This window comes from Loxodonta africana, chromosome 3 (assembly GCF_030014295.1).
Source record: "Loxodonta africana isolate mLoxAfr1 chromosome 3, mLoxAfr1.hap2, whole genome shotgun sequence".
In the NCBI taxonomy this organism is placed as follows: Eukaryota; Metazoa; Chordata; class Mammalia; order Proboscidea; family Elephantidae; genus Loxodonta; species Loxodonta africana.
In genome coordinates, this window is record NC_087344.1 from 180,100,679 (window position 1) to 180,118,625 (window position 17,947).

The window sequence follows — 17,947 nt, forward strand, 5'->3', positions numbered from 1 at the left end:
GCCCGGGCGCGTGGGCGCCGGCATGGAGGGCGCCGGGGGGCGGGGAGCGGGCGTGCGTGTGTGCGAGTGCGAGGGAGGCCGGCCTTTAGTGTAACCGGAGCTACAAAGAGGGGGAGCGTCCGGGCGAGGGAGGAGCGGCGGCGGCGCCGGGGGCAGCTCCGACTCCCTCCCCCGGGAAGGCGCCCCCTCGGAGCGCCCTCGGCCCCTTCCCCGGCGCCCGCGCCCACCGGGCAGGATGAAGAAGAACAATTCCACCAAGCGGGTGAGTGCGCTCGCCGGCGCCGCGCCCGCCGCGGACTTTGTGCTCCGAGGACCCGGCCCCGTCGGGGCGCGCGCGGCCGGCGGCCTGGGAGCCCCCTCGGCCGGAGGCGCCCGGCCCCACGACGAGGCGCCGCGGGGCTTGGGTTTGTTCACTTGGGTTTGGGGGTTTTAACTTGGCTCAGCTTCTGCCCGACCCCCGCCCTCCCCCTCCCCTGGGCGACGGGCAGCCGTTTGCATCGCGCTCTGCAGAGGCGAGGAGACAATGAGAAATAAAATAAAACGCCGTTAATCCCGCGGCTGCGAGGAGGGCGGCTGGGGGAGGGGGCGGGGGGGGCCAGGACAGAAATCCGGGAGCCACTCTTCCCGCAGGCCCAGCCTCTGCCTCCCGCAGATTCAGTTGTTTATTTGGGAGCGGGGGAGGGGAGCTGTGGGGGAGAGAGTTCCTCGGAGTGAAAACCTTTAAAGAAGTGGGGACCGAACCCTTGGCTCCCCGACTCCAGCCTTGAGTGGGAGGGGGGTGGTCACAGGAAGAGCGGGGAGAGGGGAACTGAGGAGGGTTGTCAGAGATGGACTGGAGAGAGGGAAAAAAGCGTTAATCACCTAATCAGATGGTTCTTAATCTTGCCTTTGGGCAGGGGCCTCAGGATGGAAACCATCAGTCTGCTCCGCCCGAGAAGGTCGGCTGGGTCCGGAAATTCTGCGGGAAAGGGATTTTCAGGGAGATTTGGAAAAACCGCTATGTGGTGCTGAAAGGGGACCAGCTCTACATCTCTGAGAAGGAGGTAGGTGCCCCTAGCCCTAACTGTGCCTGTTTTCTCATATTCCACACTTCACTTCTCCACAGGGAGGCTCATCTGCCTCTACTCTACCCCCTGTCCCACTCCCATTTTATTCTTGAAGCAAGTTCAGGGGTCCCGATTTATCTCTACTCCATTTTATTTGCAGGGAGAGGTCACCCTTTAGTGAGAAGTCCTGAGTAAGAATTAGAAGTTGAGTTTGCCTCTTATTTAATGTTATTTCTTTGCAAATGCCTGTCTGGCAACAATGACAGTGCCCTCCCAGATGTCCCAGAAGCTCTAAGTGCCCCTGCTGCCCCCTACCCTATCCTGTGTCTAGCTGCTCACAGGATATTTTTCTTTGCTGTTGCTGCTGAAACACTGTGCAGTTTATTCTTCACCCCTTCCTGTCTCTAGCAGGGGCATGCACAGGTCATATCAGCAGCTCAGCCACCCTGAATCCTAGCAGACATTGTCTGAAAACACACATACAGTCCAGGGTCAGTCAAGTATGATCTCAAGTAGAGTATTTGTGAGTGGCAGGCAGTTATTTCTCTTAGAAGTCCCTAAGTAATATGCTCTCTATTCCTCACCCAACTTCACTTTTAAAAAATAAGTGAAGGAATTCATTTTTCACTCCCTTCCTGGGGGTGACAATGGAGTTATAGACCCCTGTATGTCTCTGGATAACTCTGACTCTGCAGTGAAAATGAAAACCATAGTCTACATTGAGTCAGAACCTGAGCCCAGATCATTGACTCTGACCTCTTGTCCCTTTTGTCCCTAACTCTTAGGATCAATAATGCGAGGTAATACTGAAAAATGAAAATTGCCCTTACAGGACGGGAGTTATTCCAGTCCCTCCCTCTGTGGCTGTGTTGGTGTAGCCCTAGGAGACTGTCCTGTGTTCCCCTTAGGATGGCCCTTCCTCTCTCTGATTCTCTGTTCCCTCTCCCAGGGCCAACTGGGAAGTCCTCCCTCAGTTCTAACATCTGCTGCTGCCTGCAGTAGACGTTCGGTAGATTATATTTAGGTAAATAAATCCTTTTATGGTATTGAAACAGACACACACACAAAGTCCAAGAGAAAGTATTCATCTGAAAGCATCTACTGAGGCAACCAGGGAAACGCTAAGCTGTGCCAGGATCAAAGCAATCCCTCTTTGGGGTGTTTAAACCTAACTGTTTACACTAAACTAGGAACTTGGTAACAAAGAGTCTTAGGAGTGAGGTGAGAGGACTTTGATAGAAGGATGTATTTTTAAGGGTCATGTCTACCAATCATAAATCATAAGGAAGGTTTTCTCCATCATTTCTGACTTTCCAGTTTAAAAAAAAAAGTCTCAGAGTATATCGCCTTTCTTCCCTGAACTTCATAATGGCAGGAAACTTTAGTGAGCAATCAGGGAGAACTTTCCACAGGTCAGAGGGGAAGCTTGAGAACAGTGAAAGGGTAAAAGAAACAAGACATTTCTTTCTTATTCATGTTTGCCCAAAGAGCAGTCTGGGGACTAAAGAGTACACTTGATCTTTGTGGAGGAAGGGGTACAGAGGCAGGGGAAAGGATGGAATGACCTCAGCCCAGGATGTCTGGTATCCTGTGAGTAAGGAGCATCTGACTGGTCATGGGGCCAACTGCCCCTTGCTCGGAAAGGCATATGCAAAAAGGGAACAAACCTTATTGAAGTTACTCTTCTTTGGAGCCAGTTTCCTTGCTACAGTGGGCCTGGATTAAAGGTGAAACTGATAGGGGGCTGTAGGCTTTATTCTGCCTGCTTCCAAAGTGCCAGAGCCACTAGTTTCAAGGGTTTTTTGTTTTTTTTTTTAATGCATAATATTTGTAATTTAATGTGTTAATGTAAAAAATTCTTAATCTCTTTCCCAGAATTTGCACCAATCTTTCTTTTTTATTACTTCCCCTTGTAAAGGCAGGATCTCCTACACCTGCCTCCACCAAAGAAATCCTTCTGTGTTGTTAATAATTGTTTTCCTGATTCTCAAAGGGCACCCTTTTCCAGACAGGGCTGGGGTACTTCTTGATCTTGGGGTTGATATATAGGAAGAGAAGCCAGGCCTTATAGAAGACGTCATGGTGGAAGAAATTGAGTCCAGTGCATCTTTTTTGATAAACATGGGAAACATTCCTTTTTGTGGGCCAAGAACAAAGAATCGAGGAAAAGGAAGGGTTAACTTTGGAAGATGAGTAATTATAAATGAGGCTTTGGGAATTAATCCGTTGCTGCAGAGTCGATTCCAACTCATAGCGACCCTGTAGAACAGAGTAGAACTGCCCCGTAGGGTTTCCAAGGTTGTAACTCTTTTACAGAAGCAGACTGCCACATCTTTCTCCCTCGGAGTGGCTGGTTTTTTTCAAACCACCGACCTTTCGGTTAAGAGCCGAGCACTTTAACCACTGCACCACCAGGGTTCCTTCTTTGGGAATTAGATGGAGGGAAAAAAGAACAGAATACAGTGGAGGAAAGGCTCTGGGGTGGACCATCTTCCCTTGGCACTGGAATATATTTGTCCTACTGTTTGCTTCACCCCATCTCCTACCCCTGCTTTACCGAAGGCTGACCTCTGTCAATGTCCCTTGCTCCCCAGAGTTCCTTATCAGCTTGTGTCCAAGCCAGAATGACCTTTTTCCTTCCCTTCTCTTCCCTTCCCTTCCCCTAAGGAAAACAGAACAAGTAACCCTCTTCCCCTGGCTACATACCCACACCCAGCACTTTCCTCTCCAAGATTTCTGGCCTCTGCTGATAGTCTCAACTCTGGGGAAGGAGGGGGAGAGGAGGGGTGATGCATCATCCTACATCCCTGTGCCATGTTTCTGGGACACCCCTTGCCAACATTTGTCCCCGTAATCCTCCAAGGCCTCTGCTCATTTCCCAGCCCAAATCTGGGGAGCCCTGGAAAAGGAAGCACCCTGGAGGAGCCAAGCCATGCCAAAACAAATGGTCAAGCAGGCATTCAACTGCATGGGGCTATGTGATCATCTGTCCTAGTCTGTTGTCAGCACCCTGGGTCCAGCAGCAGTTCAGAAAGATGGACAGACTCGAGACTGTAGATGGGCTGGGAATGGAGGAAAGAACTTCCCCACTTCAAGGTTGATGAGAACCAGGAGGAAAGATGAGGTCACCTCCATACCACACATGATTCCTATTTCAGAGTTTCATTTTGTTTTTCAGTTGTGATGAAAATATGCGTAACAAAACGCACGCCATCTCAACAATTTTTACGTGTACAATTCAGTGACATTGATTACATTTTTCAAGTTGTCTACCCATTCTAGCTGTTCTTTTCCAAATCATTTCAGTGGGGCTGTCGTATGAAAGATTCCAGTCAGGAAGGGTGGATATCTTCCAAGAAACACATGAGGCTACTTTTATCTGCTTCCTTAGTTTTAATAAGAAGCGCTGGTGGTTTTCATCTGTCATCCCAGGAAAACGTGACCAGCTCATTCCCGAACCTTCTAACTTCGGGCTCAAGTAGCAGAGGGTGAACACATTTTCTGATCATAGACTGCTCATTTGGGCTGGTGACTTAGCCTCCTTTCTCTAACTTTGGTCCTTGCGTGTCTTCAGAATACCAGGCCTATGGGGAACACTTCAGGGGAAAGGAGGAGAAACTCTGGGAGGTTTAAAGTGGACCTTTGAAGAAAGGTTAATGGAATGTGCTTTCTGATGTTCAGAAAAGGGTGCTTGGGAGTAGAGGATGTAGATAGGATTGTGGTCTCTTACTAGACATTCAGCAAGAGAGTTAAGACACAAACGTTGGATGAAGCTGCTAAGGGTAGAACCAAAGCGCAACATGGATACTACAGCAGGAAGCGTTAAGTTTAGATACAGGGGGAACCTTCCTGGCAATAAAGGAACTGAGGTTCTCAAACTGGAAAAAATGGAAGGAGGTAGCATATACTTTTTTCCAACTCTGAAGTCTAATCCTACAGGGAGACTATAAGTGCATCTTTACCCAGAGATACATACATGAATTAAATGGCTTTTCAAGACTGAATTGACACAGTACCTTGGAAAGAAATAAAGAAGGGGTAGGAACTGCAGTTGTATTTTTCAGTTTGTCTGAACAAACTCTGCTACAAAGGGGGCTGCTGTTCTATGACGATGAAGCTCCTGAAATGAATGAGGTAGACAAGTTGCTTTATAATATTTTATATTAGAGGAGGCAGCCGGATGGGGGTGAGATGGCTACAACATAAACATAAGACTGGGGAGACCCAGAGGAAGTCCTTCATTCCTTCCAGGCATCCCCCGATATAGGTTGTGCCTTTATCTCCTCCCTCTGGACGGTCAAGGGCCATCGGGACGGACTGACTTCAGAATGATCAGATCAACCTATTAGCCACGTAAGCCATGTTCTCTTAAGGACAGAGTGGGGTCCGTGGGTGCGGAGAGGCACAGTGGGGCTCAGAAAATAGTATCTTGGCTGAGGCAAGTGGGGATAAGGAGTTGAAACAGAAACCCACCTTAGGAGTCCAGATTCAGCGGTGGCCCCAATCCTGTCCCCTACTCTCTGGCCTTTGTGGGTCTTAGGCCTTGAATAGGATGGCCCTTTCCTGTCCTGCCATCCCTCCCCCTCCTCAGGCTTCTTCCTGGTTCCTGTGACTGGTCTAAACTAACAATTTAGGGAGGATGGGACTAAGTAATTCTTATCTCCCTCACCTCACCCCAACCCTCCCCCAGGTAAAAGATGAGAAAAATATTCAGGAGGTGTTTGATCTGAGTGACTATGAGAAGTGTGAAGAGCTCCGGAAATCTAAGAGCAGGAGCAAGAAAAATCATAGCAAGTTCACCCTTGCCCACTCCAAGCAGCCTGGTAATACGGTATGTGTTTCCTGCCACCTCGGCCAACGGCCAACGGAGTGTTGATGGAGGTGGGGTGGGGGAGGAATGGGAGAAGGAGAACACCATCCTCCGTCCAGTTCTCTCTCTTAGCTCTCTTGGCTCAAACCACTGCTGTTGAGTTGATAGTGACTCACAGCGACCCTGTAGGACAAAGTAGCACTGCCCCATAGGGTTTCCAAAACTGTAAATCTTTACAGAAGCAGACTGCCACATCTTTTTCCAGCAGAGTGGCTGGTGGGTTCAAACCACCGACCTTTCAGTTAGCAGCCGAGTGCTTTAACCACTGTACCACCAGAGCTGCTTTCTCTAGGCTGTGATGCCCTGAATTACTCTCTCCGTCAGCTTTTGTCGTTTACCCTGAGAATATTGTGGCCATTTCCTTCCCTCTGGCCAGGCCAGCATTTGAACTGTCCAGCCATGAAGACCATGTCTCTCTTTCTGTCTAACACACGCACATATGCACACACATATACATCTTTTGGGAGAAAATCACAGTCCCTGTACCCTGATAGGCGGTTGAATCTAATACCTCGAATCTAATACCTCTTGTTCGAGGGAACCCAGCAAGAAAAACAGCAAGTTCACCCTTGCCCACTCCAAACAGGCCAGTAATACAGTATGTGTTTCCTGCCATTCCTGTCACATTCTGTTTTTTCAGACAATTAAAGATCTTTATTTTAGTACCTGTCCTTTACCAAATCTCCTCAGATTATCTCTAGTCCCATGCTAATATTCAGTACTCTCTTAGCTCTTCCTTGGTCACTTATAAAACAACCTCTGAGGTATAGCATTTTGTTGTAATAGAGGCTGGGCTTCCTTAATGTATGGATGACTCAGGAAGCAGAATCTCTCTCCTTCTAGGAGCTGGGTCTAAGAGAATGAGATATGATTTTTTATTTCTTCACTGTCAAGGTGAGGTACCATCTCTAAAACCCTGGCTAAAACAAGAATCTTCCCCTCACAGGCACCCAACCTGATCTTCCTGGCAGTGAGTCCAGAAGAGAAGGAATCATGGATCAGTGCCCTCAACTCCGCTATCACCCGAGCCAAGAACCGCATCTTGGATGAGGTCAGGGGGCTCATTATGGGGAGAGGGGTGCTGGGGTGCAAGGGAGCAGCTGTGACTCGCTAAGAGGGGGGATTACCTCAGAGGCCCTATTTACTTGCCCTGCCCCCAGCAGCCCTACCTCTTTATCTCCCTAAAAACCCTTTTCTCCTTCTATTTTCTCTCCAAGTCTTTTCTGCCAACTACTCTTCCCCTCTTTATGATGCATGGACCAGCCTTGGGCCAGCTTAAGGAGCCCCTTCTTGTCCAGGGAGGAAGTCCCTTGCGTGTAGGATTTGCCCAGAAGCAGTTAATGGGGTGGGTTTATTTCCCAGTCCAGGCACATTCAGGCCTCGGGGATGCTGGGTTGAGATAGTCTCTGAAGAGAAACCGTGATTCACAGTGCATCTCTTCAGGTCACAGTTGAGGAGGACAGCTATCTCGCCCACCCTACTCGAGACCGGGCAAAAATCCAGCACTCCCGCCGCCCCCCAACTCGGGGACACCTAATGGCTGTGGTATGTAAGACTTCAAGAAAGTAACAATTGCTGGAGGACCAATTCCATATTAGTCCATCTCAGAATTGTATCTCAGATCACCGGAGATATTTCTAGGAGATTTCTGTATACCAATGTCAAAAGGCCAGGGAAATCCCTTCACCCTACCTCCGAGCCTGATTACTCTAAATCAAAAGTACTTATTGAACACCTACTGTGAGTCTGAAAGTCCATGCCCTCAGTAAGTCTATCATCTTTGGAGGAAAATGAGACATATCCACAAAGTAAAAAAAAAAAAAAAAACCTAGAGGAGCTAAATATTGTACAAGACAATATAAGTTACTATATTGGTGACTGTCCTGGTGGGTAACAACATCAAGTGTCACAGGCTTTCAGAGAAGGAAGGATCACCATGAGCTGCTGTAACACGCGAGGTTGTGGTTTCTTTTATTCGTCCAGGCTCTAAGTTCCTAGGGAGGGAGACAGCCAGGGACTGTAGAAAGAGCATAGGCTTCGGAGTCGGACAGAACCTGAGTTGGAATCTAGCTTTGCAGTTTACTGTGTGGTTCTCTGAAGCTGCACGTCTCCACCTGCAGAGTGGGGTAATAATCTTGCCTACCTTGAAGGTTTGCTGTGAGGAATGGCTGAAACAACATGTATATAACTGCTAGTGAGGTACTGAAGAAATACCCTTATCATTATTTTAAATTACAGTATTCTGGATATAGAGCAAGTTTTATTATAAAGGCAAGGGGTTCTGAGTCCCAAGTAGCAGAGGGGGCTGAGGTGTGTGGCTCAGAGGATGCAGGTGGCAGAAGACAGTTATGCATTGCCTGGAATATCCCATGTGTGTCAGACCCAGCTGATGCTTGTAGTCCACAATACAGAGGATGAAGACAGTCTTTGAGAAGCATGTAGTGAAGTGGAGAATATGGGGAAAAAGCAGGAGAAATTACTTTACAGAAAAATGAAATAAATTCAAATTAGTTTCACAGGGATAAAAAATAGTAAATAAAGGAGAGGGTTCATCAAGAGTAGAGGGCTTCTCATTCAGGAAAGGAATCGAGGACGAAATTGACCACAGCTTACATCTGTCTTTTAGGCAGTCACTCCTGAAATCCCCACTCATGACAATTTATCTTCTTCATCCCCACCCTGTTTTTCTCCAGGCTTCAACTTCTACCTCGGATGGGATGCTGACCTTGGACCTGATCCAGGAGGAAGACCCTTCTCCTGAGGAACCAACCTCCTGTGCTGAGAGCTTTCGGGTCGACTTGGACAAGTCGATGGCCCAGCTGGCAGGCATTCGGCGGAGAGCAGACTCAGACCGGGCAACCAGCCTTCCCCGACCTTGGGAGAAGCCAGATAAGGGGGCCACCTATACCCCCCAGGCACCCAAGAAGTTGACCCCCACAGAGAAAGGCCGCTGTGCCTCCCTAGAGGAGATCCTATCTCAGCGGGACGCTGCCCCAGCCCGTACCCTCCAGTTGCGGGCTGAACACCCTCCAGCCCCCATCCTACCCCGCCCGGGGCAGCTGTCCCGGATTCAGGACCTGGTAGCAAGGAAACTGGAGAAGACTCAGGAGCTGCTGGCAGAGGTTCAGGGACTGGGAGATGGGAAGCGAAAGGCCAAGGACCCCCCTGGGTCTCCTCCTGACTCCGAGTCAGATCAGCTGCTGCTAGAGACAGAGCGCCTGCTGGGGGAGGCATCGTCGAATTGGAGCCAGGCCAAGAGGGTGCTGCAGGAAGTCAGGGAGCTGAGGGACCTGTACAGACAGATGGACCTGCAGACCCCAGACTCCCACCTCAGACAGAGCACCCAACACAGCCAGTACCGGAAGAGCCTGATGTGAGGGAAGAGGACAGGGTCTGGAACTTGTGGGGGGTGGACAGACTCTTATCTCCAAGTGTTGCAGGATAAAGCTTTTTTATTTACCTCAGTCAAAAAAAGAAAACAAAAACACAGTCAAACTTGTTGGTTCTGCTGATGCCTAACCCTCCTACAGCCCTTCTTTCCCAGCCTGCTTTACTTTCTCAGCCCCCCAGCCTAGACATAAATTGCCTCCATTTCGAGGAGGAGGTGACCACTATAGCAGTATTAAAAGGAAGGGTAATAAAAGCACAGTCTGACCATTTTACACACACCACCCCTCTCCGAGACCTAGTGGGGAGTATACCCTGCTCCCAAGTACAAGTATAGGCTTCCAGGTTGACAGTGAGAGGGGGAGGGGATTTTCCCTTATATCCCATTCCAGGTTTTCAATCTGAGGGTGAAATTTCAGCTGCCAAGCTCTACTCTAAGGATGTGGAAGCCAGCGCCACCTGTCCATGCACATAGGAGAAGTGAAATTTATCCCAGCCCTAAGGAGGGTTTGTGGAATTAAAATCTCCCCAGCCAGACACTGCCTTTTCACTCTTAACAGTCCCTCTGCTCAAGAGTGAGCTGCCTGGCTTTTCTGACTTGGGGTGTTCCTACCCTCCACCTCCCATACCCTTTCCAACACTGATTCAAAGATACAACACTAGATGGCTGGAATTGGTTTGTGTTATTTGGCTCAGGGGGCCTAGCACAGGGGAACTAGAGACTGCTGACCTCACGGAAGAAGTAAATTAAGAATGAAACTTATTTGTGATGCAAGCTGGGTAGGTCGAAGGGGAAAACCAAACATGTGTCCAGGTTCCTCTTTTGGCCGCTCTAGGGTTTCCTGTAGCCTCTCCCTCTCCTTCCTCAAACCTCTTTTTCCAACACTAATAGCCCAAACTAAAGAAAAACATCTTTATGCTCACACCACCACCCTTCCTGACTCCAGTTGGATACCAGGAGCTGCCAGGCCACTTGCATTCTTGTCTATGGTAGATCCTACAGAACTCATTGTATTTGCTTCTTTGCTCTGAAGTTTTCTGAGATCAGTTTTAGCAGCAGTGATTGGGTCAGAGAAGAGTTGTGGAAGCAAGATAGGAATGATTTTTGGAAGGAAGGAGAGGAGAGAACCTCATGAATCAAGTAAACAAAAGGAGAAGGGGAGAAAAAAAATCTTTGAAGTGTACCCTTGCTAACTTCTGGATGTCATCCCTAAATCACCTCCAAGAGCCATGACCTAGGCCAAGGGCGAGGGAAAAAAGGAGAGAAAATGGAGACAAATTGCCTGTAGACCCTGGGCATGAGACTGCCTTAATGTGACATTCAGAAAGAAGGGAGAAAAGGAAAACACTTCAGGAGTAATGCAGGCCCTTCGATCCCCATCCTACTCTGACACGCCCACACCTGAGGGAATCTCTCCCAGACAAACCATCTCTAACCGGTTGCTGTTGAGTCATTTCCAACTCCTGGTGACCACATGTGTTTCAGAGTAGAACTGCACACATAAGGTTTTCAGTGGCTGTGGCCTTTCAGAAGCAGATCACTAAGCCTTTCTCCCAAGGTACCTCTGGGTGGGTTTGAACTGCCAAACTGTTAGTACCCATTGTTTAACTGTGCACCACCCAGGAACTCCTAAACCATCTCTACCCACTGCTGTTGTGTCGATTCTGACTCACAGTGACCCTATAGGACAGAGTAGAACTGCCCCATAGAGTTTCCAAGGAGCGCTTGGTGGATTCGAACTGCCGACCTCTTGGTTAGTAAGCTGTAGCACTTAACCACTATGCCACCAGTGTTTCCAAACCATCTCTAGGGAAGAGCTATTCCTGCCGTCTTTTAGTCCTTCACCACTCAGTCTTGAAGATTTTCCCTAGATCTTATCTAGCCTTTGGTTATAGTCTAAACTAGTCTCTTCCCTGAGGAACACGTATATCACTTGAGTGAGGTGAGTGCCACCTGGGCCTCAATGTCATTCTCAGGTTCTGGGGTACAGGGTGAGGAAACCGAGATCTCCAGGCTTCCTTTCCTCCAAATAAACTTGACTCCTTCCAAAACTAAGCATGGTCAGCAGAGCCACCCATCTTCACAGATACTGAAAGTCTGGGTAAAAAATTCTATTTACTTTCTTTTTATAAGTCTCCATATTTGTACAAATTTTATTTTACCAATATTTCCCCTTTTCTTGTCACTCCCACATAATGAGGAAAAAGACAAAAAGCAAGAATGACGTGTATACCCCAACATATCAATTATCTGGCTCCCAAGGGAGCTAAGAGGATGGAAGGAGACACTGAAGAGGATATGACAAGTGATGGGAAGACGAAAAGATCGGGGGCTTCAGGAAGACTAAGAGGAGCTGGGCCCTGGGCTCCTGGCGTCTTCAGGAACCAGAACCAGCCGCTTCCAGTCCTCTTAACAATTGCTGGAGCATCCAGGCCATACGGTGGTGAAATGAGGCCAGCTATGGAATCAGATTTGGGTTCAAAGTCTGGCTGTGACCACTTTTTGGCTGTGAGGCTCTGGGAAAGGCACGAGATAAGTGTCAGTTTCCTCACCTGTAAAATGCAGAGTTGTTGGCTGGGTAAAAGCAATATATAGAAAATGCCTAACAGTCAACAAATGGCTGCTGGCCCTCCCATGACTGGCCGCTGTGGCTGCTACGGCTCCTATTATTAGTTTGTCTCAGTGTGCTATGAACTGCTAGCTCAGGTGGAGTACAGAGTGAATGAGGCCTAGGGCATGGGGTTGATCGTTGTCATTCTGCTCTAGTCCGCGGGCTGACGCAGTCCATGGGCTGCACCCATAACCCCCTCTTCAAAGGAGAGAGAGTGCCAGGTACTGTGCTGACAGCTAGAGATGGAACAAGAGGAGGAAAATTATGTCTTCAAGAATTTCAGAGCTTAGCACAAAGCCAGAATTCCCAATAGAAAAACAGCTTAGAGTATACCTTCATGGTGGGCTACTAACAGGATTTCTGAAAACGAGTGTGTTTTGAGCATTGGCACTGGCAAAATAAGGCTCTGCCACCCTAGGTCTGACCGGCCTCCCTTCATCTAGGTCCTGGCACACCACCTCTGTTCCCCGAGCTCCATCGCTCCAATCCCTTTACCTGCCATACTTCCCTTACTTCCTCCCAGTCACTGTGTTTTGGGATAAATGGGTGGATCGAATAGGGGAAAGAGATCTGTGGCTACTGGGGCAACTTGTTCACTAGGCAATTGTCAATAAACATGTTTCAGCATGTATTTATTCCTCTTCCCTTCCTCCCTCCCAACAACATTGCTATATTCTCTTCTTACACAGATGAACTGGCAAAGGGGAAATCCTTTGGGAGGGCCTAGAATGGGGAGACTGAGAAATTCAGGATGAAGAGCTGAAATAGGGTGAGGGTAGAAACAGATAAAGAAGTAAATGCTGACTTCAGATTTCAATGACATTTTCCTCAACTTTTCTTCTTTCCCATTAGGTGGTTGAGTAGGGGTTTGGAGGGCAGGTGCTAGAGCCCTGATCTTCCCCCATAAGGAAGAATGCCCGAGCTGTTGACCTGGAAAGCTGGTGAGTGATCTGTATGGTATTCCCACAGCATAGCCTTAGGTGTTTGGGGTGAAAAGAAAAGGAAAAAAAAAGAAGCACAGGTTTCTTTAAGTCCTGCTTCAGTCCTCACAAACCGAGCTGTGCTAAGCCTACAGCGCAGACCCTGGGGAAATGGCTCTGGCCTCCTTCCCCACCCTCTCCCCCAACCCCTCTGCCAGTAGTAAATTCTACCTCACTCTCCCCAGAAACTAGTCCCAAAGAATCTCTTCCCTAGATAAACCTCACAGGCAAGCCAACCTAGCCCCTTTCTGCAACCCTCAAAGCTCAGCTACAGCCCCCTCCTCCTTCTCACTCCCTTCCCTTAGCTTGTTTCCGTTCTTTTTCTGCTTTCTTCCTACCTCCCAGGCTCCCAACAACAGCAGCCAATCCCCAGCCTGCTCTAGAGCCGCACCATATATGGAGAGGTTGGAAGGAAACCCGAGTAAATGCGGGAGTGAAAGAACACACACATACGTGTACACACACACACACACATGCACGCAAGTTTGAGTGCCTTTCTACACGTGATCCTGTGTCTATTTGTCTGCGTGTCTGATACCAGTCCCACCGTTCCGTGTCTCTGACTCACCCCATCCACAAAATGAGGAACCTGTTTGCTATTCCCCGCCTTTATTCATGCCCCCGCCCCAGACCATCACTCCAATCCGTTGCCTCTGACCTAGATTCCCTGCACTAATTACAAGCCTAACGAGATCTAACAAACACCCAACTTAGCACAGCTGAGACCCTTGAGGTCAATTAGAGCAGCCCAGCTCAGCTCAGGAAATGAGAGATGGAGCCAGAAAGTCTTGTACTTGCCTCACCCCATCCCCCATCCCCATCTCTACCCCAGCCCTGGGATTGGAAGTGGGGTAAGGGAAAATGCAAAAAATAGCAGGACCCATTTAGAAATAGGGTCTTGGAGAGCTACAAGAATGAGAAGTACTGCATTAAGTTGGTGGAGCCCTTAGGGAACACAGATTCCCATCTCCTAAATTAACGCAAAGGTAGAGGTGGTGCGGCTACAGAAAGCAGTTTTTGTTTTCGTGAAGACTTACTGTGGGGAAGAGTAACTCACAGCAGAGCAGACAGCACTTCATCTATATGACAGAGACAATCTCTGACTTGGAATTCCTCCTCCCCTCCCCTTTTCCTGCTTTGGACAAGGGGGGTTTATCTCCCCTGCTTTTCCTGATGGTTTGGGATGCTCAGAAATCACCCATTTCTTTCAGAAATACTAGACTTCGCCTCATTCTTGCTTTTCCTTCTTTCAGGTATTAGAACCCTGGCAGCAAACAGCTCCCTACGCCCAAGGCATACAGAAAAAAAAAATAATAAAGATGATTGGATTTTGGTTACCAAAGTATTGTTAGATAATTTGGGATTATGCCCAAATTATTGTCTTCTAAGCGAAGCCCTGGTGGCGCAGTAGTTAAGAGATGGGCTGTTAACCAAAAGGTCAGCAGTTCGAATCCACCAGCCACTCTCTGGAAACCCTATGGGGCAGTTCTACTCTGTCCAATAGGGTCACTATGAGTCAGAATCCACTCAATGGCAGTGGGTTTGGGTTTTAGATGAAGAATAAGAGGAAATGGTCAGAAGAGATGGCAATGGGAATCTGATTACTTCTGCAGTTTTCCTATCCAACAGAGCACCACAGAGCAGGGCAATGCACCTCTGTCCTCATTTTCCTGGGTTCTTTTCTTTAAATGGAAACATCCGGTGGTGTAGTGGTTAAGAGCTATAGCTGCTAACCAAAAGGTCAGCAGTTCGAATCCACCAGGCGCCACTTGGAAACCCTACGGGGCATTTCTGCTCGGTCCTATAGGGTCGCTATGAGTCAGAATCAACTTGACGGCAACAGGTTTGGGTTTTTGTTTGTTTGTTTTTCTTTAAATGGGAAGAATGGAGATGGAGTAGTTTCCTGTCCTATGTCCTGTGTTCAGGCCAGTTGTCCTAACCTCCATCACCAGTGTTTGTGGCTCCTTGGAAGTGGAAGAAGGAAGGGGAGGGCTAATGGGATGTTCTGTGCACAAGTGAGGAAGTGGACTTAGAGCCACCGCGAGAGCAGCATGTCCCTCTCCTCCCAGCCTCCACCCAGCTCTGACTGAGGAGGACCTCACTCTGCTAGCCCTCTGCCTCATCACAGCCCAGACTCAGGCAGAAACCAGGAACCCAGAAGACAGGACGATTCACATAAACATCATGTCTCTAGGTTGATGACTCCCAAATGTATTTCTCCAGCTCATCTTCCCTCCCCCGAGATCAAGGCACTTAGAGCCAGGTGCCTATTTGACGCCTCTACTTGGGTGTCTAACGGGCATCTTAAACTTAAAGTTAATTAAAGTGGTAGATCCTGAAATAATGGACCTCAGTGGATCACCCTCCCTCCATGCTCCTTTACAATGTGATTTTACTGCTCCTTCCATTCAAGAAGCAATGCTATTCCTCCAGTTGCCACTTGAATCTGGGTTGGCCTTGTGACTTGCTCTGGCCAACAGATTGTGACATTGTATAAATTCCAGAGCTTAGGCCTTAAGAGGTCTTGCAGTTTCCACCCTCCCCTCTTAAGATCGTGCTGCCATGTAAGAAGCCTGGGCTAGCTAGTCCTTGAAGATGTGAGACCACAGGGCAAAAGAGGCCCTGCGAACCACATGGAGAGAGAGACCCATCCACCATCCAAGCCCCCAGCTAAAAAGAAGCTGTAGGCAGCATACCAGGCGACCTGGTTAACCCATGTATTTGTGAGAAATGATACATCATTGTTGCTCAAAATCATAAATTTTGGGGTGGTTTGTTACTCAGCAATAGATAATCTGCACTTGGAAATGGGATGCTGCTATAGGTAAGACCTCAAACGTGTGGCACTGGCTTTGGGACCAGCCAGCAAGCAGTCTGGAAGGCACAGGAGACTATCAGGAGAGGCTAGATGAGGAGGGAGAACATTGCTATTGGAGGCTAAGAAAGGCCCACCCTGTTATGTAGTGGTAGAATAATGTACAAAACTGTCACCTATGATAACGTGGGAGATAGAAAATGTACCCAATGAGCTTGTGGAGGTAGCTAAGGAGATTTCCAGGCAGAATGTTTAAAGTGCCAATAGGCTTCTCTTAGCTGTGAATGAAAACATATTACAGGAGAGATGAACTAAAAAAAGAAACTATTCTGTTTGCAAGTAGAATTTAGAAGAGAGCCTGGGACTCAGTGGTGTCACTAGGGGGATCAGAGGGTGCAGACCACACCGATGACTGTGCAGTGTTTCTGCAGAAATTTATTACTTTTTACGAAAATATCCCTAAGGTTATAACAACAAAAACATTTTTCGTAAGCCGAGCTTACATGTATCAATGTACCCACAAGGCTAAAACTCTGTGCTAATTTACTCTTTGAACCTCTTACTGCGCTTTGGTCGCAGCTGCCATTATCACCCAATTACAGTGACGCCTCCAATCCCCTGGTTTTGTCTGCACACCTTACCGGCACATGCTGTTGTTTTCCTCGCTGCCGAGATTTTTATAGTCTCTGATTTTGTCAAATTTTCTGGTAATTAGTATTTGTGAACCTATATCAATAACTTTTTTTGAGAATGAAGTAGTAATTAAAGAAAAAGAAGGAGAAAAAGTTAAAAAAAAAAAAAGGCTTCCACTCAGTTACTAATAATGTAATTCAATGTAGAAAGATTTTATAAAATGATTTCATTGTTAGTATTCATAGAATCTAAGAAACATTACATTAAGCAATTTACAGCTATATTTATCACATATTTAGTTAAGATGTTCACTAAGTGCTGAAATGCTTGTGTATTTGTTCCTGTTTATTTTTATGTTATTATTTCATTTATTTCCACAGGCACTTGCCTACAACTTCTACGTCGTTTGGGCCATTATTGATCATGCAAGCCTAATCATTAATGTATCTCATGTCATGGTCAAGTTTAACATTAAAATGAACATAATTCTGATGTAGTTCTTAAATCCTTTTACTTCGAATTCTGTTGTTTTCTCACTGAATTTTCAGTATAGCCACATGAAACTACGTAAATGTAAATACATTTAGGCTCCGCACATGATATTGCACCTTGAAGGTATAATTTTAATTTTGCTAGTTGTTTATGTCACTACTATGGCCGTTACATTCAGTGATATACAGGAGTTAGGGTCTACGAGTAACATTAGTACAGGAAACATTACTAAGGATTCTGTATGGTCTGATATGGGAGGAGGTCCCAAGTGGTGGGGGTGGGAGGGATTGACACTATGAATTAGTGCACTAGGTGACACCAACCCTAGTGACAACATTGCTGAGACATTCTCCAGCCAGAAAAATTTAGGAGAATGATCTGATGGCGGGAATCACCCTGGTCAGTGAAATGATTCAGGCATTTGAAAAGTACAGGGGAATAGTGCACACAAGGACAATGGAATGGGCTGGTTATTACTAAATTACATTGGCATCTTACAGAAGGGTGATAAAAAGCTGAGGGCAGTTAACAAACTGTGAAGGCTTATCTCCTGTGAAGCCCTTGTCTCCTGCAGTCTGAGAGTAGTAAAAGATAAAGACCCAGCTCAGATATTAATAGAGTTGCAGAGCTTCAAAGACAATTGAACATTCAACTGAGGTAAGTAGCTGGAACCCCCAGCCAGAATAGGTCCTGTTATGCCTAGGCCCTGGTTGAAAAAACCTGAGACTAGAACCCTGACACGTGGGATGGGGACATCTGAATGAAAATGTCCCTGAAGATTTGGGTTTCCATATTCCTCTGAACCTACGAAGCCTGCAAAGATGGCCCATCCTTCCCCATTAAGAGTTAGCACCTGTCCCCCATCCTCCACCGCTCCTACCCCAACACCCCTACACTACCCAGGGAAGACACTGCAGGGGTCTCACCCTAAAAGGCAACAAGGCACCCCTCAGGATCTACCCCATCTCCTCTGCTGGCTGCCAAGATGGTAATTAGGGCTAAGTCACAGTATAATTCAGCAGATAACATGCTGGACCTTGTATGGGAGGAAAGGGGCCAATGCTCAGCGTGTATGGGCTGGGACGCTCCTTTGGATCTAGATTTTTAGGGTG

At 47.6% G+C, this 17,947-nt stretch overlaps 1 protein-coding gene across 2 annotated transcripts; it reads left to right on the forward strand.

Moving 5' to 3' along the window:
* Positions 1-129: 129 nt before the first annotated feature.
* On the forward strand, positions 130-9,411 carry PLEKHO1 (pleckstrin homology domain containing O1). Of its 2 annotated transcripts, XM_064282517.1 has the most exons (6): positions 130-262; positions 897-1,043; positions 5,737-5,877; positions 6,863-6,967; positions 7,360-7,461; positions 8,610-9,411. In XM_064282517.1, exons 1-6 carry the CDS (start codon positions 236-238, stop codon positions 9,291-9,293), a joined length of 1,206 nt encoding a protein of 401 aa, XP_064138587.1. In that variant the 5' UTR covers positions 130-235; the 3' UTR covers positions 9,294-9,411. The 2 variants fall into 2 exon arrangements, with proteins under 2 accessions (XP_064138587.1, XP_023403155.2); XM_023547387.2 differs by lacking the exons at positions 130-262; positions 897-1,043; positions 5,737-5,877 and having other exon boundaries at positions 6,862-6,967; positions 7,347-7,461.
* The last annotated feature ends 8,536 nt before the right edge of the window (positions 9,412-17,947 follow it).

Excerpts from the sequence above, each read along its gene's own strand:
- PLEKHO1 (XM_064282517.1), top strand. The coding sequence starts at position 236 with ATGAAGAAGAACAATTCCACCAAGCGG. Across the intron at positions 5,878-6,862 it reads CCAAGCAGCCTGGTAATACG|GCACCCAACCTGATCTTCCT; the intron begins GTATGTGTTTCC and ends TTCCCCTCACAG. Across the intron at positions 7,462-8,609 it reads GGGGACACCTAATGGCTGTG|GCTTCAACTTCTACCTCGGA; the intron begins GTATGTAAGACT and ends GTTTTTCTCCAG.